We start from the raw sequence: 19,659 nt of genomic DNA on the forward strand, positions 1-19,659 counted from the left end.
CTGATTTTCTTTTTCAAAGATGTACCTTTCTCTATATAACAGAGCAAAGGATTGTAGTGATCTTGCATCCGCTTCAACAAATTTGTGCTTTACCCAAGTTATGGCTTACAAGAGTAATGCTGTGTCTGAATTGTTTAATGACTATAGGGATCATTCTGGAGGGATAGCATCCAAATGATTCAATAGCTGCAGAATATTGCATAATTTTGTGTTGTGGAAATCTTAAATTTACTTCCTAAAAGACACAAAATGCTAAAACTATTTTCAGCAGTTTCAGCTTTCCTCAATATCAGAGAGGGGCAATGTTTCAATAGTCATCAAGTAGCAATGTCAGCCTTTCATTGCATTCATCTTTATGAAAAGGCAGCACCAGAAAAACACTTAATACTTGGACATTGTATGCAATATAGAAATTCACTTTCCCTCAAGAATATTGTATCACAAGATTATTAAAAATTTCTGAATTTATCTTTTTCACTACATTCCCACTTATGTTACTGAATGAAATTTATATTTCTCTGACTTAACTAAGTGTGGATACCACATTGGTGAAATTAGAAATCCTATCACCTAATATGATTAAATAGTTGCAATATTCAGTCATTTTGAATTACTGTATTACCTAGTGGTGGTATGACTCTGTACTCATAAATGGATATACACAAATTATCTAAGGCTTTAGAAAAATCATAAAATCTGTAATTGTATGTGCTGTACTCAATTAAAATGCATATGAATTTTGTTTAGTACAAGAGATAATTTTCTTATGCACGTAAGCCACTTATTAGCCCTTCTTTTAATCAAATTGTGCTTCTCCAACTTTAGAAGTATTTTTGCTAACATTTTGTGTCTGACTGTTGGGAAATATTCTCTTTGTTCCCATTCATAATATTTTCTTATATGTGATAATTATAAAGCTATTCAGAAAGACTATTATGAGGCCTACATTAACACAATTCATGTAGTTCAAAAAAGAAATTAAAACTTGTCATGGCAAAAATATGTATGCCAGTTTACCCAAGACAGAATTCACAATTTCTTTTTCTAAACTGGTAATAGTTATGTGTAGTTGAATTTGATGGTCAATGAGCTGTAGAAGGCATTTGGTTACTCAGGTATCCTGTATAATTATGATGCCCCTCCTAAGATCCATGGTGATAGCTTTGTGATTATTGTCTGCATGTTCCACATAGCTTATGAGATTATTTCTTGTGTCTTTATATTTTAAGTTACAACGGTTCAGCAGAAGTCCATCCCATTTGTCTGAATGCATCTGCAACTACTAAAACTACAGTCTCATCAATGTAACAAAATTGAATATGCTTATCATCTTTCCAGAAAAAAATTCTCATATTTAATGCCTGGAGATGAATTGAGCTTCTAAATAAAAAGGAAAAATACTCCTTCATTGCAGGCTGCTCAGAGGAAAATGCAGTATTTCTAGGAGCTGGTGCATCCCTGAAGGGCCCAGTGAACCAAACTCCTAACAGGGTGAGTCTTCCTGTAGAGCGCACTGCCAGAAGCCATCTTTTTTAAAAATGAAGCTGCAGTGAGTCTCTGTGGGCTCACAGGAAAACAACAGAAAGTTACTGTGTGAATTTTGGAGTGTGTCCAAAATCCTTTAAGACTTCAAGGATCTTACTCAAAAACTCAATAAATTCCAGTTGGAAACTCAAAAGCCACCCTTAAGATCTCTTATGTTCTCAGCAAGATGAATATTATGCATTCTTTGGCATAACTTTTTGCATTATGGCAAGTCCATTGTGAACTCTGCTTGACTTGCAATAAGGAGCCCTACATTGAAGCAGTCATGTAGTGCTATCTGAAAAATCTAATGATTAACCTAATAACAAACTTGTGTTGTGTTTTATATCCAATTGATATAATGTTATTCCCTCATTGATTTCTGTTGGGTTTTACAGTGTTTTTTATGGAGATAACAGTCAGGCAAAAGGTACATTGCCATGAAAGGGTAAAATATGGAAATTTTAAAGTGATATTGCTCATGTGGGGTTTTGGAATACACACACACAAAACATATTAAGAAATTGTCAGCAGTAGGTCTACTGGAGCCAGTGAGTTTGTGGTTGTCACAGATTCACTGCATTTTCTGAAGCTTTTGCAGAATCACCTGTTTAAACTGGTACTCAATTTGCTCCAAAGTCTTTTTTTGAAGTCACCACAACACCACAGTTAAGTATTATGGCTCTCCCTGTCGATGGAGCCTGAGTTTGTGGGAGATTGCTAGCTGACTCAACAGTGTAACAGAAGGACTTTTATTATTGGCTTTTATTCAGAGCCACGAGGTTCCCCGGTACTGCTACAGATGAAAGATATCTTAATTTTATATTTGATTTCAGGTATCGTGGATCTTGTATTCTTGTTTAGGAATGGTAGTATAGCAATTCAGGTGATTCCATTTTTATTGATTCTCTTTTAGGATGTCAGTAGTTATCTGTAACTGATATTGCTGTCATGACCATCACTCAGTATAGGAGACCGAGCTTTTGTAAATTTAGTGCTAAAGATCTCTTCAGTTTTAAGAACAAATACTAAGAAACAATAGAAATACGTGTGTCTTCATTTTTTATTGTTCTCTGTGAAATCTGTGTTTAATTGTTTTATTTTTAGACATTCATTTTAAAATTTCTAAAATAGGTGTCTACATTAAATAAGTGGCTCAGGTTTCAAGTTCATGGCCTGCAGCTCTTGTATGTGTCCAGCACATTTTCAAAAAACTTGTTTCTCAATAAAATAATGCAATTTTCATGCTCAATTTTTTAATTGCATTTGAATCTACCATGACACTATAGATTTTGTAACTCCTTTTCTTCTTTGTGAGAGTTTTATGAACTTTATTAACTGTATACTGGTGTATGCTTTAATTACAAAATTCGCGAGTCCTTAAAAGGACTTTTAGATATCTTGTAAAACAGAGAAATAAACAAAACTTTTCTAATTATGGAATTCTATCATAAAGCTTTTGAATATTCTCTCAAGAGCAGGTAAACTTTTGTGTGGCCATAGTGCCTGAAAACTATCCTGTCCTCTCTGTTATAAACTGTAGGAAATATATGCATACTTTTAAGTCTGCATTTTTGCTCTTGACTCATGCCCTTTTTGTCCTTGTACTCATGCTGGCTATTTGCTTACATTACTCTTGATGTCTCTGTTTTTTAAAAAAGACAACAGGCACAGTTTCTTTCATTTTCCCAGGCTAACAAAGCTAATTTTTTTTACTCTGCACTTGTGAAACAAATTATTTATTCTAACGATGCTATTAACCATCCTCTACATTAATGCTATTCTGGACTGATTTTTCCTCAGCCTAGTTGATTAAATAGCATCTTTCTAATTAGGCCTTTAAAATCAGAATATGTTCATGGAAATGAGTCATCTTGTATGTTCTGGACTGTATTTTTCTTTTTTTTTTTTTTTAATTGTTAAATCATAGTGGCTCTGAGTCATCCTGTGATCAACCAGTGCTTTCACATCCTTTTTGTTGTCTGTTGCTTTCCAAAGTGGTCTGTTCCACCAGCTTATAATAGACAATCTCATTAAAAATACATAAAATATGATTCTGAACACTGTCTTAGTTTACATACTTCTCTGTTTCAAGGTCAGAAAATAAAAATTTGAGGTCTTCAAGATGATTTTCATAGAAACTTTGCATAAATTCCTTCCAGATTGTCTTCCCCTTTCAAAGTAAATAATCGTGTTATCACTTGTGGCTTGTTCCTTATTCACCTGAAACTCATTGTTACTAATTCTCAATGTCTCAGAAGAAATTAGGTGAATTGTATTGCCTTGTCTGGAAAAATAGTTATTGAGGAGAACCATCATTTGAGTCTGGCATTATTTACCTTTGGTAAACTTGTGCTGGTCTTCCTTTGTGTTCTTTAATTTCTTTTTTTTTTTGTTTTGTCTCTTCTCTCACAATTACAGATTAACAGCTCCATTGTTGCCATATAAATTTGTGCATATTTTCATTTTCTTATGAAAAAACTATTACCTTTTCTGACCATCTTATCATAAATGCATGAATAATGAAGTCTTAAATTCTGACCTATGGATTGGAGGACTAACATGAATGCAGAAAAACTCTGGGTGGTCCATGTAAAATTGCCTGAAGGATATAATGTTGTTCATGCTATTTACTCATCAACTCCTTTGAACTCTTTAAAAACAGCTTGTCTTTAGACATAGGAGGAAGACCAACTCACGGCAGCAGCTGTAAGGGATGTAGAAAACTGCACAATGAATTTGATCATTTGTGCATAAGTCTGTACCATTGTCTACATGCCAAACTTGTTAACTCACTCATCTTAACTGCAGGTCATTTTACAGAGCAGTCACCATTGTTTTATGACCAACTTTGTAGACATCCCTCCCCACCCCGACAAAAAAAAAAAAGAATTTGGAAAAGTCCTTTGATTTTATACGTCAGTTCTGTCAAATATTTTTATGGAAATAGTCAGCTATTATTCAATTTGCTTTGACAATTGTGGCAATTTTTATATTCTTCTCCTTGTTGATTGTAACATTGTCTCCATATAAACATCAACACTTCCACTGAGGTTAAATAAAAAAAGTATTACCTGATTCTTTTCACAAGGCAACTCTACTTCTTTTCTTCTCTTTTTAATAGGTATCTGAAGAACTTAACTGCTATAGATTAAATGTTTTCTGACAATTATCACTGTACCCATCCATTTCTTGAAACTTAAAATTCAATTTTGTTTCACTGATCAGTGGGTTTTTTCTTTTTTCATAGTCTTTTTCAAATATGAAATATGAAATCCTAATAGACTACTTTTATTTTTTACTTTTATTATATAAGGGTTACTAAAAGGGTTTAAATTTTTGGGACTGTTTGTTGATATTTTTCATACTGGAAAACCAGAAAAGAATTCATGCAAAGACTGTCTAAAGCTTCACAGTGCTGGGCAAAGTGCCTGTCTTTATCTCATGTACCTTGTTCTGAGATAATTCCTAAGGAGTGTTGTTCAAATACCTACAAGCAGACACAGCTGAAAAAACCATTTTGCCTTTTTTTTTGTTCTGTTAACCACTAAACCTTTAACATAAACCGCAAACTGAATCCTTCAGTTGTCTTTAACGATCTGCTGTCTTATATGAGAGGCTAAATGAAATCTATTGTATATGTATAATTTATTTGCTTGATTTTATTATGATGACCACACTGTTCACTCAGTCTGTCCATATTTAGTAATACAGGCTGCTACGCAAAGAACTTTGTTGCTACTTTTTGTTTACTGCTACTGTGACTGTATATAGCTTGTGCCTATTTTGGCAACACCCTTGTATCTCTATTGAACTAACATATAGCATCTTGCATCTGAATCTATACAGCACCTTGTCAGAGTCTTTAAAATCTGGAAACAGGGGAGGTGCTTGTTAAGTTCTCTGCCAGGTGTTCAGGTGAATCGATTTACTCAATTTTTTGCCCCCTCCAGATTTCTTCTGACCTGTTGTTTAGGTTTTTAAGTTAAAGAAATTGCTGACTGGAAAAATACACCTTATGACTGTTCTGAGGACTCAAAATTGGGTGGTTTCCTATGAAATATATTTTACATCAAACATAAATACTGTGCCTGAACTCAGTATCAATTTAGTATCAAAACATACACAAAGAAGACCTACTGAAAATAATTTTATTTATGTCATTCCACACTAGTTTCCAAGGATGTTTCTTGATAATAATTGTTTGATGATGAGTATGTTCTCTCAGTATTGTGCTAAATTTTAGACAAGTTGAACATGGTAATGGAAAAGCAATGGTGCAAATGGGAACAGGTTTCTTAAAGGAATTACGAAAGTAGAAGGGCTAACATCACTAAGGCACCTAGAGGCAGGAGGCTGTCTTTCCTAAACACTTAAAAGCTCCTTGTAAATGTTAGCATTGATTATAAGGAATGGACTGCTACCACAATAAAATTGCCTGTGGAAAAACGTCACTTTAAATCTTTCATTTTTCCCTTAAAAAACATTTTTAGTAAGGGTCACACATGCATGAGTTGTAATACCAAGAGTCCGTAGCTGTCAATGTTCTGAGGACCATTGCCTCTTCAGGATGAGATTTTCCATTCAAATTTAAAGCTTTTAGGATCCAGGTGGATTTATTTGTGCTGTTTCAGTGCCTCAGATACTTTGAAAAATTCTACACACAGACAAAAATAGCTCTGAAATGGAAACAAAAAAATGAGTCTTCAAAAGTACTCATAAACCTGTACTATCCAAATTATGATTCAGAGTTTAAAACAACCTTTCATTTGGCTTTTGGGAAAGTTGATCAGCTTCCAAGAAGTCTTAGAAGCCAGGAGTCCTAGGAGCCCTCCCAGAAAATCCTCAGAGCTGGTTTAGAGCTGATAAGCCCTCTTTCTGTGGCTGTAGGTCATACAGCAGATTTTCAAATATCTGGGCAGATGACATGGAAGTTATCTGAGAGGGTTTGAAATCTGCAGCATTACAATTATATTTATGTGCAAATGGGTGCATGTCTGTGGGTAGCTTTCATTTTAAAACACTGGCATTTTTCAGCAGCAAAATATTCCTTAGAAGACCGCACTGTGTTCATGATTTCCTCTTTCTAATCAATGCCAGTACAATCCAGTTAATAGGACTAAAAGTGAAATGGAGTCATGACAGGATTATTGACATTCTGTTTTGAAAACACTCATAGAATGTCGAAATCCTGAGGAGTGAATTGCTGACACAAACTCTAAGCTTTTCCAGGGAAAATATGAGATGCCAGTGCTGTACCTATGTCATTGTAAAGCTGTGGCTCCTATGATGGTTCTGTCTCTATTGCTCTTTTTCCCCTTTCAGACATGCAGCAACTTTCCGAGATGCTGCCGTTAGCATGCTCAGAAATATTAGTTCTTATGTGATGTGGTGATACGATGCTCAAATAAAAAAATTTAAAATTGAGATTAATTATGTGGATTTTGAAGCATCTGAAGCACAGTCTTTGACTCAAAATTTGATACTGCCTTGGAATTGGACCAAGGGTTGGACTTGATGATCTCGGAGGTCTTTTCCAACCCAATCGATTCTATGATTCTATGATCTGTTCCCATGTTATGTTTTGTCTGCTCAACTCTGGAGCATCTTATGAGCACAATAAATACCATCATTTTTATTTCACCAGTTGAGAGGGAAACTGATGCAAGAGTGGGGAACCGATTTATTCTTCACCACACATAAGATTAGCAGAATCCAAGACTGAACCTCCAGTCAGGCTCCATCCATCCTCTACCACAATAACAGATTGCCTCAGTGCTCATATTATCCCTCTCTTGTGAATATGAGTAATACTATTGAAAATTCTCACACATCCTAGATGAAAAATCAGTGCACAAGTATTTATTCATATTTTTAAATAGCATTGTGAATATGTGGGCCCTCTCACTGTGTGCCTAAATATCCTAGTAGAGGATCTTGTTGGTAGGCGTGTTGCTGTAGCAGACAGTTGAATGTTTAATTTTGAGAAATTTCTGCATGAAGTAAATATTTGATTTTCAATGAATAGTTTGACTTCACATGTATGTTTTTTCTGTCAAGGAATAGCCCCATCCCTTTGCTCTTCACCCCACCAAACTGCCTGCACTCAAAAGAAATTGAAATAAGAAGTAAATAATTTTATGTTGCTGCATGTTTGAGATTTACTCAGTCTGCCCAAGCAGTGCACCCAGTCCATACTAATTCCATTTACAGGCTGTGTGCAGCTTCTCTTCAGTGCATTTGACTTTGTCCCTGTGATGCAAAGCTGTAATCTGTGGGTAAGGCTTGGGGGTACCATGACCAGGTTCCTTCCTTTCATATTGTATAGTGAAGGGTTTCTGTGTGAGCAGAGACAGGGCACTGGTGAGGAGGTGAGGAGCGGGTACCACCTTGGTCTTTCCCCAGCTGTGTGATCTGCCATGAGAACTGCACACCAGCTACCTGTGCACCCAGGTGTGTGCAGCCTCTTCTCTGCACCTCCTCAGTCTCATAGACAAGTTCTGTCTACACCATTAATTTTCATATTAGTACTAATAAGTCCCAATGCAGAAGAAATTAGAGAACCACAGTAAATTAGATGATTTCCCTTCTTAGCAAAAGTGCTATAAGTTTTCTCTGGTTTGTGAAGGACTGCTTTTGTCAAGTCATAGCACATTGTTGGTTAACCCAGTGCCTTCAGCTCTTGGTTTCATTATCATAAGCTTATACATACGCTTCTAGCTTTCTCTTTTTGTGTGTAATGACTAATTAGTGTAATTTAATATGTCATCGTTATTGCTTTTCCCAGCACAGGATAATAATAAAAATCCAGTATAAATGTAAAGTTAATCACAGTGTAACTTCTCTTACATCTCCTACACATCTCCAGATAAGTCTTGAACAGTGGTCTGGGGTTTGACAAATGGCACTTTTGAAAAACTCTGTGCATACTTATTGATCATACTTTTATGGCCAAAATTATATCATCAGAGGTTCAGCATATGCAGATACTTTAGGAATTCATAGAATAAAATACATCTTTTTCAGAAGCATGAGATAAAGTTGATTGTAACAGCTTTAGTGAATTAGGCAGTGGAAACAATCTGTGGATGAGAGCTTGATGTTTAGCTCAGTTAATTCCAATTAAAGCCTTCATAGTAATCTACAAATCTAAAGTAGAAATGCTTTTTTGGCTATTTGCTCTTTTTTTCCTGTGTGTTTTTAATAAGCAGCATCACCTAGGTTGAATACATACATAGAAAAAGATTTTTTGGTATTTTTATTGTTAGCATTGGAAAACCTTCCCAAACTATACATATCTATATACATATACAAGAAAATTGTACAGAAGTATTATCTCTTTATTTAAACATTCAAATGACATCACAGACTACTTATGCTTTTCTCCCATATTTATCGTGTGGTCAATAGCTGCTTCTCATATTCATTTTAGTTTCCTGATCTCTGTTGTACCTTTTATCTCTCATATATATATTTCTCCCAGCACATGCATCTATATTAATGGCATGTTTGTTTATATTATTGTGAAGATTATTGTTTTACTTCTGAAAGAGGTAGTGCACAATTGCTATGAGGAAACTGTGAATATCTATGTAAATTATGTGCACAGAGCCATACTCTGCCCTTGGGGGAAATGCAAATTAGAACATTTTGTAGTTTGTTTGTTTTTAAATACATACACTTTTCACTTCAAGGCTCAGGACAGACTCCCTGTTTATTTTCCCACTGCTCATCATTTGTTATTCCTTGTAAATATCTCAGTCTTTAATGATTTGTTTGCTACTTTGTCAGGAAAAAAATGCTTGATGAGTGAAGTCCTCAGAACACAATGTTTGGTGGATTTTATAGCTCTGCTGTAAGGGCATAATCTGCTTGTAAAAGGGTGTATAACACACTCACGACTCAAAGCCATTATAGTGATCTGACAGTCTTCATTCATTTTCTCCCAGTGCCGTCTTGTTTTCTTTTTTTGTATTAGTGTTTGTAATATTTTTTTAATACTACAGTACTAAAACGTAGTTAACTGATTTTCCTTACATGGAGAAAGAAAAACATACTCATAAAATGTGTTGTTTACTGCACTTGCAGTTCTCTGCAGATGTAATTTTTTTGTAATAAAATTATTTGTATACACTTTAAGTACCCTTTCAGAGAAATGTTTTAATGTAAGTTGTCTGATTCTATTTTAAGTGAAGGAGAAAACCTGGTAGAGGTTGTCTCTTTAAATCAGATCTGCAGTGTTGATGGACCCTCTAGCAGGCACGGTAAGAACCATTCTCACCTCTGCAGCAGGGAGCTTGACCATATAGACTCTCACATTCAATCAAAACCTTTTCCCTTTTAATATGCACTGTACCAATCCTATTCCCATGGTTACAGCTCGTGCTTCTTTGGTTGCTTCCAGTCTGTTGGAAAAGAACGGCAGCATACATTTCTTGTACAGGAGTTTAAAACATCATGAAAGCAACCCTGTTGTGATTTGCATTTTAAATGTTTCTCTTTTTTTCTCATTGTACAGAATGCTGTAGCAGTAGCTTCAGTTCATTTGCCACAGTCTGTCTTCTCTCAGTCTTCAGCCTGGCAATCTGTTGATAACTCCACTTGCAAGCTACAGTTTATTGTCTTTCGGAATGGAAAACTCTTTCCTAGCACAGGAAACTCATCAAATCTTGCAGATGATGGGAAACGTAGGACGGTTGCCACACCAGCTGTTTTTGCTAAAATAGGTGAGGAGCTGTTATGCATTATTTTCTTTAATCTAAAAGCTACAGTATGTTTGATTATGTAGAGAATAGAGGGGTAGAGTATACAGTATGCTGAGGCTGGAAACAGTCTCTGTCTTTAGTACGATGTTTGCAATTGTTCTTGTCTGCACAATTTTATTCAGATTGTCCTGCAAATAAAGAAATGCACTTGCGCTATGATTAAAATGCGATTTCTGAACTGCTGTTTGTTGACAGTGTTGTTAGAGATGTTTGCTGCTTAAAGGAGGGTGCTATCGGAAGGAGCCTTGTGATACTCTTTACAATGAAAATCGCAGTGTTAATATCCTGGGCACTGATAAAAATAAGGCTTTTGGAGCTGGAGTAGTGCCCTGTTGCATTTATCAATACTCAGCAGCATACTTTCTGATACAAGGGATGTAAAACAGGTGTTGTTAAAGACTTTTGTCTAGATAAGATACATTGTATGTGCTGAGTAATTATTTTGATTAATTATTCATCCATGCAATTTCACTAGTTGTATTTGATACTGAATAGTGCTCTCGTTTCTATTAGCATTTTTAAATGTTTAAATGTGACTTTCAAACTGCAGAATTGTCTCAGTTATTAATCATACCATGAAACTGAGCTTTTTCTGCAGTTTCATGGGCATAGTGTAACACAGGTCATAACTGAAGAATCTAAAATTATAAAAAAGATCTGCTTTGCGAGGGATGATTAGATGCTTTGGACACATTACGGGACTGAAATGTTTAGATTTATTTATACTATTGCAAACTTTTCTGATGTGAGCACTACCTTTAATTTTGACCATGAAGATTATATGTCTGTAGCTTTTCCCCCTATAGTTTAGTGTAGCTGATCTTTTTACACAGGATTCATCACTAGAGGGTTTTCCACTTCATCTCTCTGATTCAGTTTGTTCCTTTTGCAGATGGGTGCAGTTTTGGAAACCTCACCAGCCCTCTCACTATAGGATTGAGGCACTTTGCACGGGGTGTAGACCCCATTGCAGCCTTCTGGGATTTTGACCTTCTAGATGGACATGGAGGCTGGTGGGGAGAAGGGTGCCACATAATTAGTTCTGCAGGCAATATTACCACCATTCAGAGTACGCACTTCAGTAACTTTGCAGTGCTAATGGTAAGTATATGACTTAACAAATATACCTATATTTTTCTCTCTCTCTCTTTTGCCATACATATATGTTCTTTTTCTGTGCATTGTTCCATTCTTACTTGTCAGTAGCTAACCTTCTGGGTTTTTATAATGTTAAGTATAAGACAGTCTAAAAGAGAGTAAGTTATTTAACTGCTAAAAAGTGAATAAACCTGGTGGTCAGTTTTAATACCCTGAGAGAGGCCTAATCGGAAATGTCATTAAATTCAGTCTTAAAAATAAAAGTTCCATCAAGGAACAATTAGTATGTAATGGTTATAAATTATAGGATAGGGTTTAAAAATGTATACTCCTGTGTGATTTTACATCAGCACATCTCAGAGGCTGGTCTGCTTTTGTTCCTGCCCTGCACTATGTTGATCATACTAATTAGTTCCAGGCATACCGCAATGTTGAATCATTTAATAAATGGAGAGGAATAACATCTTCTGCTCTTTTAAGTAAGGACAGTGCTGTCCTTGTTGATCCTGTAGGAGTTCTAGTTTGTACACCAATGCTGATAGCCTACTTACGAAATTGCTGTTTGTGAAGAAAAATATTCCTGTGCAGTGTTAACACATCAGCCTGCTTGTCTCTGTTCTCAGTCACACTTACAGTTCCCATTGCAGTTATTTAACTAACCTGCTTAGCAGAAAGTTACCTTCATGAAAGCAAATATATTATGTTCACACTAATGACCTGTTATTATTCAGGGAACAAAGGAAAGCAAACAAAAAATTGAAAGGTTTCTAGCAATATGTAGGTGAGAAAATGTTTGCACCATTACAAATATTTATTATAAACCAGTTGTAAAAAGATTAGACAGATGTGTACTATTACTACTGGATCAGTCCGGAATGCTGATGCATGATTGCATTGTAGATGTTGCTTGTGTACGTTACAGAAGTGTTTATAGTTGAGTAAATAATGTATTGTGTGTGTGTGTAAGGGACAGCAAACACAGGCGACAGGAATTGCGAGGACGTGTGCAGAGAATACCAATCTGCTGCTGTCAGATGGAGCCCAGATGGCAGCCAATCATAGCACAAAGCTGTGGCACCCACAAGTTAAATGCAGATATTATCGTTCACTTTGTAAGAACTGATTTCCCTGAGACTTGGACATTTTTTCACACACTCCAGAACTGTTCAGAATTTAAGAGCTGTTCCTCAGATTTGACGACATCAAATATATCTTGTATTCTTCAGCTTCTCTGATTTTCCTTTCTGGCCACATCCACTTGTTTCCCACAATGTGAAACATTATTTTGTTTTGAGGATGCTTTTCTAAATTCATTAAACACCTGTTGACTTTGCAGGTGCCACACCCAAAATGGCTTCTTCCTCTTTCAACTGTTTGAGTTCAGCCTGTTCTTAAACTTTGAGTAGTTGCTACATGTTCAACTATTGTTTGCAAACATATAATTCCATGGTTTCCTTTGGCTGGGAAATTGAATCTTGACACAAGTGCTACAAATAATTCTTTGTTTTTAAAGCTCATTTATCTCTAGTAAGATGTAGGATATGGGTTTTTTACAACCATAGAGGCAACTGAGGCACTTTTTACTGCAGCTTTTGTATCTGCTATGGAGTTCAGGTTTAGGTCTGTGCTTGTTTTGTTACAATAATTCAACTTTGCTTTTTTCTTTTTTTCCATGTGTGCATCTTCATTTTTACTTGTGCAAGACAAGAAAGTAGAATCTTAGACTTGCCCTTGCTTTACAATTGCTATGGCAGCAAACAATATGATATGTTTCTTAGTTCATGTTTCACAGTCACTTTTAAGAAAAAAGATAACTTAGGTAATTTTGAAATGTATATATAAAAATATGCAGGCACACAAATATGTTTTCCAACAGTTGTCTTTCTACACAGTTGCTGGAAAACTTTCAAATCTTCATTACGTGAAACTATTTTCATTCAAGTATTATTTCCTAATCACTGTTTTGTGGCATAAAGTCATGGATTGTTTTATTTGATAAATACTGTGCTTTTCTGGGCAGTTCAGTTTTCATACCAGAAATAAAAAACATTCCATTGTTCTGCATACATTTATAATATGAACAGCAGAAAGTGCTTATGTATATCTTCTTAATTCACACTTAAGTGCGTAATATATTTTAAAATACTAACAAACCGTCAGCAAATTCAAAATAGCTGCCATATGGTATGTAGCCAATGAAATTAGCTACATGATACATGCTATTAATCTGTAATTCTCTAATCTATTAGACAATAAAAATTCATAATTGATTATTATGGTTTGGGGTAATAGCAGAAAACTGAAGTAGTGTCTCTTAACCGAAAAGCAGCAATAAGTCTTTACATTTCCATCAGAATAGTGTATATCCTGCTGTGGAATAAGATGAAACAGAAGCCACAGTTAAGCCAACTGTCCATTTTATAGCTAGTACAACACATATTCTGATTTGTCATCTTTTTAAATAGTAAAGACAAAGTTTCCTAAACTGGTTTTATAAAAATTGTTTATGCTTATGTACCATAAAGGGGTTAAAATGAAGATTTTGTAGAATCCTTTTTTAGAAAGGCAGTAATCAAGGAGTTATCAAGTACGATTGATAATTAATAAGCATGAGCATACTTCAAGTGAGAGGATTTGCATAGAGCCATTTGATTTCTCTCTGTGACAGTTGTTCAAGTGATGTCAATGAGAGAGAGAGTATAGTTTGGAGGTTGGGTTGGAGAGGAGGTGCAAGCTCCTTCCCTCACGTGGTCCCATGCTTTGACTTTGCTCTGGGTTGGGCTAGCAAAGACAAGTGAAATAATCGAGTCAGACATCATACAGCATTATCTTTTTCTGAACAGATTTTGAGTAGTATGTCCTAGGGGTGAAGAAAAAAATACTGTGAACTAACTCCCAAATTATATTCCTGCCTTTCTTTTCATATACTGCATGTTTAAACCAGTCTTTTCTTCTGTTATCTATAGGAGGAAGAGAGATGGTTAGACTGTAGTTTCTTTTGGAGGTGGCCAAAGTCCTCTAGGCTCTTGAACTCTGCAATGATTTTCTATTTTACAGTAAAATTAAGAACCCTAATTATACAGTGTGAAGCTTTGGTATATCTAATGCTAAGTATTTGTTTTTATACAGGACAATACTATGTCCTTGTGCTCCTGTGTGAACAGAGCTGTATATCAATATTTTAATTTTTCAGGATGATGTATGTGCATGTTATGACCAATCCAGAGACCTGTATATCTGACTAAAAACTCTTCAGAGATAACAAGAATATCCAACAGCAACATTGAATTTCAGAATTTTCTGAATGAGTTTTGGCATACATTGTCCTCTGTTCTTCCTTTCATTTTTCTTAGAACAGAATGGAAATTCAATAGAAATGGATATTACTGTAATTGTATACAGCATATTCTTTCCCCTCTTTGACTGTTTTGTCAATAGTGATTTCCTCAAATCTGCCAAATAAACATAAGTAAAATTCTTAAATCTAAGTATGATACTTCCAAATTAACATAAAATGGATTAATAAATATTGTTAGCACTTTTAATTTTAATCCTAAAAATAGGTTAAATTAATATAAAATCATAAACAACTCCTTTCTTGTTTTGTCACAATATGTCTCATTATTCCAGCCAACATTGGTGTGGATTTTTGGGGGCTTTTGGTTTTGCTTTGTGAGTGTAAGGAGTAATTATTTGAAAAAGGAGAATACATTCAGTGGATGCTTATGTGAGATAATTAGGCCTGAGAAGACAGCTAAAAAAAAAGAGAGCATATTTTAAACTATTCTGAAGGCAAACTTAGGAAAACTGCATGAATGAAAAATTGAAGAGAGGCAGGATACTTGAATGAATCATGGGAAGAGTTATGGGATTTTTCTCCTGTTGTTTTGCAAGAATTCCCTGAATCTTTTAAGCCTTCCCAAATTGGTAGGATGACAGTGCCACAAAAGCTACTTTTTCAATATTTTCAGTGTGACTAGAGACAATTGCAGAATTTCTTAAGCCTATTCATGAAGTTCAGTTTGGATAAACTTACATGTTTCAGGTCTTCTTCAAATTAATCAGCCTGTCTAAGCCTTTTGAGAAATTAATTCATGAGTCAGGGAGGTATTACAGAGATGTCATTTAGAAAGTTGACATAATTACAATATTTGACATCTTCCCCATAGAGAACACAGAGTTTTCTCAGAACAGGCTGTGGAAACATGGTTCTGTACTTTGGAAAATCAGACTGCTTTTGAAGAGAGGTTTAAGAATGAACCTTTCAAATTTTTTTTGAGTGTTTAAACATCTACAGAATAGACCTTAGCAGAATTTAAGCACCAAAGACTATGAAAGTGATCCAGAAAGTTTATCTGGTATATGTAAAATTAACATTTGGAGTAGCAGAAACTGCAAAATTCCCTGGAATTAAATTCCTCTGCACGTGTGTAGATGTTTCCTAGTGTGAAGGGCAAGATTTCTAAGCTCTGCTGTCATTCAGGGGCCTGGCAAGGAGGCACATATTCCTCACCTAACTCCTCAGCTGGCGTGTACTGCTCGGGTAATGCTCTCATGGAGAGTATTGAGTCCAACTTCCCAGAAAAGGTTGCTTTTTTTAAGAATATTCATGAATGTGTCAAACTTTTTCACAAAGCCTTGAAATTAGAGTACTTGTAAGAGCAAGATCTAGCTTTTATTCCTTTCTCCTTGGATTACATCTACATTTTATCATACTGCACTTAATGATATATATTATTTGCTCTGTAAATTTATGAACTGGCTTGGTACTGGGATCAAAAATCCAAGCTTGTGTCATTCAAAATTCAGTGATTTTGTCACAAATCAAGGCTTTGGATCCAGCTCTTTCTTTCTGTTTACTTTTCCTTTCTATTGACTTAATCCATCTTGCATTCTTTGTGGTGCATCTTCAACCAGAGGGTAAAGAGGTTCAGACTCTAAAGCTCAGTAAAATGGGCCAACTCTTGGGAGACAGATGTAAATGAAAGACCTGGAATCTATGTCCTGAGACCTCTTGTCTGGATGGCTTCTATTGGGCTCCTTCCAATTCATCAATGTCTTTTTCATGCTGAAGTGCTCAAAACTGAGCACAGTAGTTGAGATTTGGGCTCACAAGTGGTGAATGGAAGGGAATAATCACTTCCCTGACTCTGCTGCATGCAGTCCTGATAATATGGCCCAATATGGGGTTCGCCTCATGTCCACAAGTGCTCACCACTGCCTTGGTTTGTTTGGGTTTTTTTAATAGTCAGAATCTAAGTACAAATAGGAGTTTATATCTGACCATAACTAATTGTTCGAATCAGTTTTGTTGCTAAGTCTCTGGGGTGCTTGGATATTATTCCTTGAGTTTTAGGTGTCCCTGCTTTAAATACAGAAACCAGTTAAACTATACTTTCTAACATCATACCGTTACAAGCAATATATTAAAAATAAACATTTAATTTGCCAATAAAAAAGATGGGTTACAAAAATTTACATCACAAACTGGGTTGTTTTTAGCAGCTGTGATTTGGTGAAAGTATTGGATATATAGTATTGGTTTGCTGCCTTTTTCCCTCAGCTTTCTCAGCATCTGCTATGACATGTCTCAGGGCTGCCTTTAGTATGTAATTGGTCTGTATCTCTTTATACATGTTGAATTTTAACTGAACAGAATAGATGTGTCTGTTTCAGCTGATCTTTAGAATGAAGATCAGTTTAAAGTGAAGCAGTTCCATCTGCACTCTGATGTTTTTATAATGCTGATTGTTGGATGAAATAGCTGATAAAAATTATTTTCTGTCACTAATTTCCATCACTGATTCTATTGTGCTTTATGTATTATGGTGGCATTTGCAGCTGGAAGGAGTTGGAAGAAGGTGGTACATACACCTTACAAGGGTGAATGAATGACAAGTTCCCATTAGACAACATTTAATGGACTTTGTAGTTGTAGACACCAGCTTGTAATGGTCAAAGTCTTGTATGTATTCATTTTCCTGTAGGCAGTTACTGCCACTTTTCCATATCATCATCATCATTTGTATCCCCTCTAGGAAATAAAATCAAACCCACCTTTTTAAAATGTAAAATAAAATTATGCTGCTTTGCGTATTGCATTAAAAAATGCTTGTTTTCTACATGTTGTCTTCCCCAGAAGATTACTCAAGAGAAGCTGACAGATGAATAAAGTTTAATTATCATCAAAGCGCAGACAAAAAAAATTTATTATATATCTATAATGAAATCAGTTTTCAATATACAAAACTCTTATAAATTATATTCTACATTGACATTAATGCATTATCATACTCAAAAGTTTTACCATTTATTTACTGTAAAACATTAGACTAGAGATAAAAATAAAAAAATAATATTTTAAAATGGAATTACCTTTAAGATGCTGATCATTCTTCATTCTTCCACAGGCAGAATGGTTGTATTCCTGTAGGACACATCGCATTTGCTTTTATACTGATGTTCAAACATAGTGATAGGTTGAATCTTGCATTTAAACTATGAAAAAGTGGTTCTTTAGTACACCGAATGATGCTTCTCAAGTAAAATTGCTTTCATTTGTTGTTGCCTAAATGTTTGGCTTCACTGGGCTTCCTTTTTCACAAGTTTAACTTTTCTGAGTTTTTTTCAGAAATATCCAATATATTTAGTTCTTTAAATAACTGCACTGTTACTACCATATTGTTACAGTAACAGTTTTCTGAATGCACAGAAATGAAGCGTGTACCTAAAATTATGAGCAACTGTACTACTGGTATCCTGAAATACAGTTATAGCAGGATATAATATATGATCTAGAAATAGATGTTTTATTATTTTCAGCAGAATTTTTATCTTCAAATTGTCCAGTTTTTGTATTATCACTCTAACAATATGAGACAAAATTGTATTGAAGAACGTTTCTGGTGAATTTTAGTCTACCACAAGAAATTCCCTCTGTAAAAGATTAATGAGCTAATGATGGAAATAAAAACGTGGGAGAAAAGATGATCAAAAAAGGTGTTTGAGTGGACATTCAATGACCGATCTGAACCAACAGACTTTTAAAAAATTATATGAAATCAGTGAATTCAGCATATCCTGAATATGCATTCATGCACATTGAATAAAAATAAAATCAAATGATGGCCTTAAGAGCATAGGTCTGTCTCATTAAAAGCTAATACATCAAAAGACATTCTGTTCCATTTGTGATTGAGGGAAGAGTAACAGGACACTGTTACATCTCTAGATGAGACAGCATAAGCTGAGTACCTCTGTGAGATGGGACTCCGCATCTCACTTTGAGTCTTGGTGAACTGGGCAGGACTGAGAGAGGACTTGTGTAAGGGACAGGTGGTGACAGAGCAGATTTAGCAGAAGTATGCATGCAAGCTGAGGAAGTACCTGAGAGAAATGGGGTATGGTAACATACAGTTGTCATCTTGTTGATAAGTTATATGTTCATTTTGATGATCCTTTATATACATGTTGTAAGCTGCTCTGTTAAGAACTGACTTCTTATGTGTCTGGAGAAACTCGTACAATCAACCTTAGGAACTTTAAAGCTAGTAATGAAGAAAAATGATAACTACTAGGGCAGCTGTTACTTGTGAGGATCATTTTGGAAGGTAAATGGAATGGTACCTTTCCCCTGATTTAATAATTGCATATACTCATGAACATTAGTTGGTGGTACATGGACAAGTTCATATACCTAAATAGTAGTGCTAGAAATCAACTCCCTCCATGCAAATGCGATTAAAAAGAGGTATTGGTATTACAGGTCCAGTCTCCTAAGGGGAGATTTCACCTCTGGAAAATAATGTATTGAATCTTGTTCTAGGGGAATGTAAAATTGATATAGAAGAAAAAAGTCTTTTAAGTGTATGCTAGTATTTTCAGTGTTAGAGTTTTCTGGATTAGCATATTCACTACTTTTTCAGATTTTAGCTTTTTCTGGCATTGAGATGTATATTCATTTTTATGTGTAGAGTTAGTGCCACTGCACATGGGAACAGGTATGTAGATGACATTTTGCACTCAGGTGATAGTTTTTGTGTATAATTTTTAGTACTTGTTTGCAGAAATAGAATGACAGAAATGGATGTGGCTTAATGTGTTATGGTGAGTCTCTGATGTTTGCTTTAATTCAGGTAGTCTGAAGACATCCTGTTTTATGTGATGGGCTCCTTTTGCTTTCCATCCATCACACTTCCATATTTAGCTCTCCTATTATTTCTTATGTGTGGGACCTGGTAATTTAGAATGGGAATTTGATAACAATTTCACA

The 19,659-nt window shown here is 35.2% G+C and overlaps 1 protein-coding gene across 2 annotated transcripts in view; it reads left to right on the plus strand.

Moving 5' to 3' along the window:
* LOC139675766 (adhesion G protein-coupled receptor A3-like) overlaps positions 1-19,659 on the plus strand; it is a 264,407-nt gene that overhangs the window by 203,374 nt on the left and 41,374 nt on the right. For both annotated transcript variants that reach the window (XM_071563839.1, XM_071563840.1), the window contains 2 exons: positions 10,043-10,250; positions 11,182-11,390. In XM_071563839.1, coding sequence (XP_071419940.1) covers positions 10,043-10,250; positions 11,182-11,390 — 417 coding nt within the window. The remainder of the gene's footprint in view (positions 1-10,042; positions 10,251-11,181; positions 11,391-19,659) is intronic.

The sequence above is a fragment of the Pithys albifrons genome, chromosome 9 (assembly GCF_047495875.1).
Source record: "Pithys albifrons albifrons isolate INPA30051 chromosome 9, PitAlb_v1, whole genome shotgun sequence".
In the NCBI taxonomy this organism is placed as follows: Eukaryota; Metazoa; Chordata; class Aves; order Passeriformes; family Thamnophilidae; genus Pithys; species Pithys albifrons.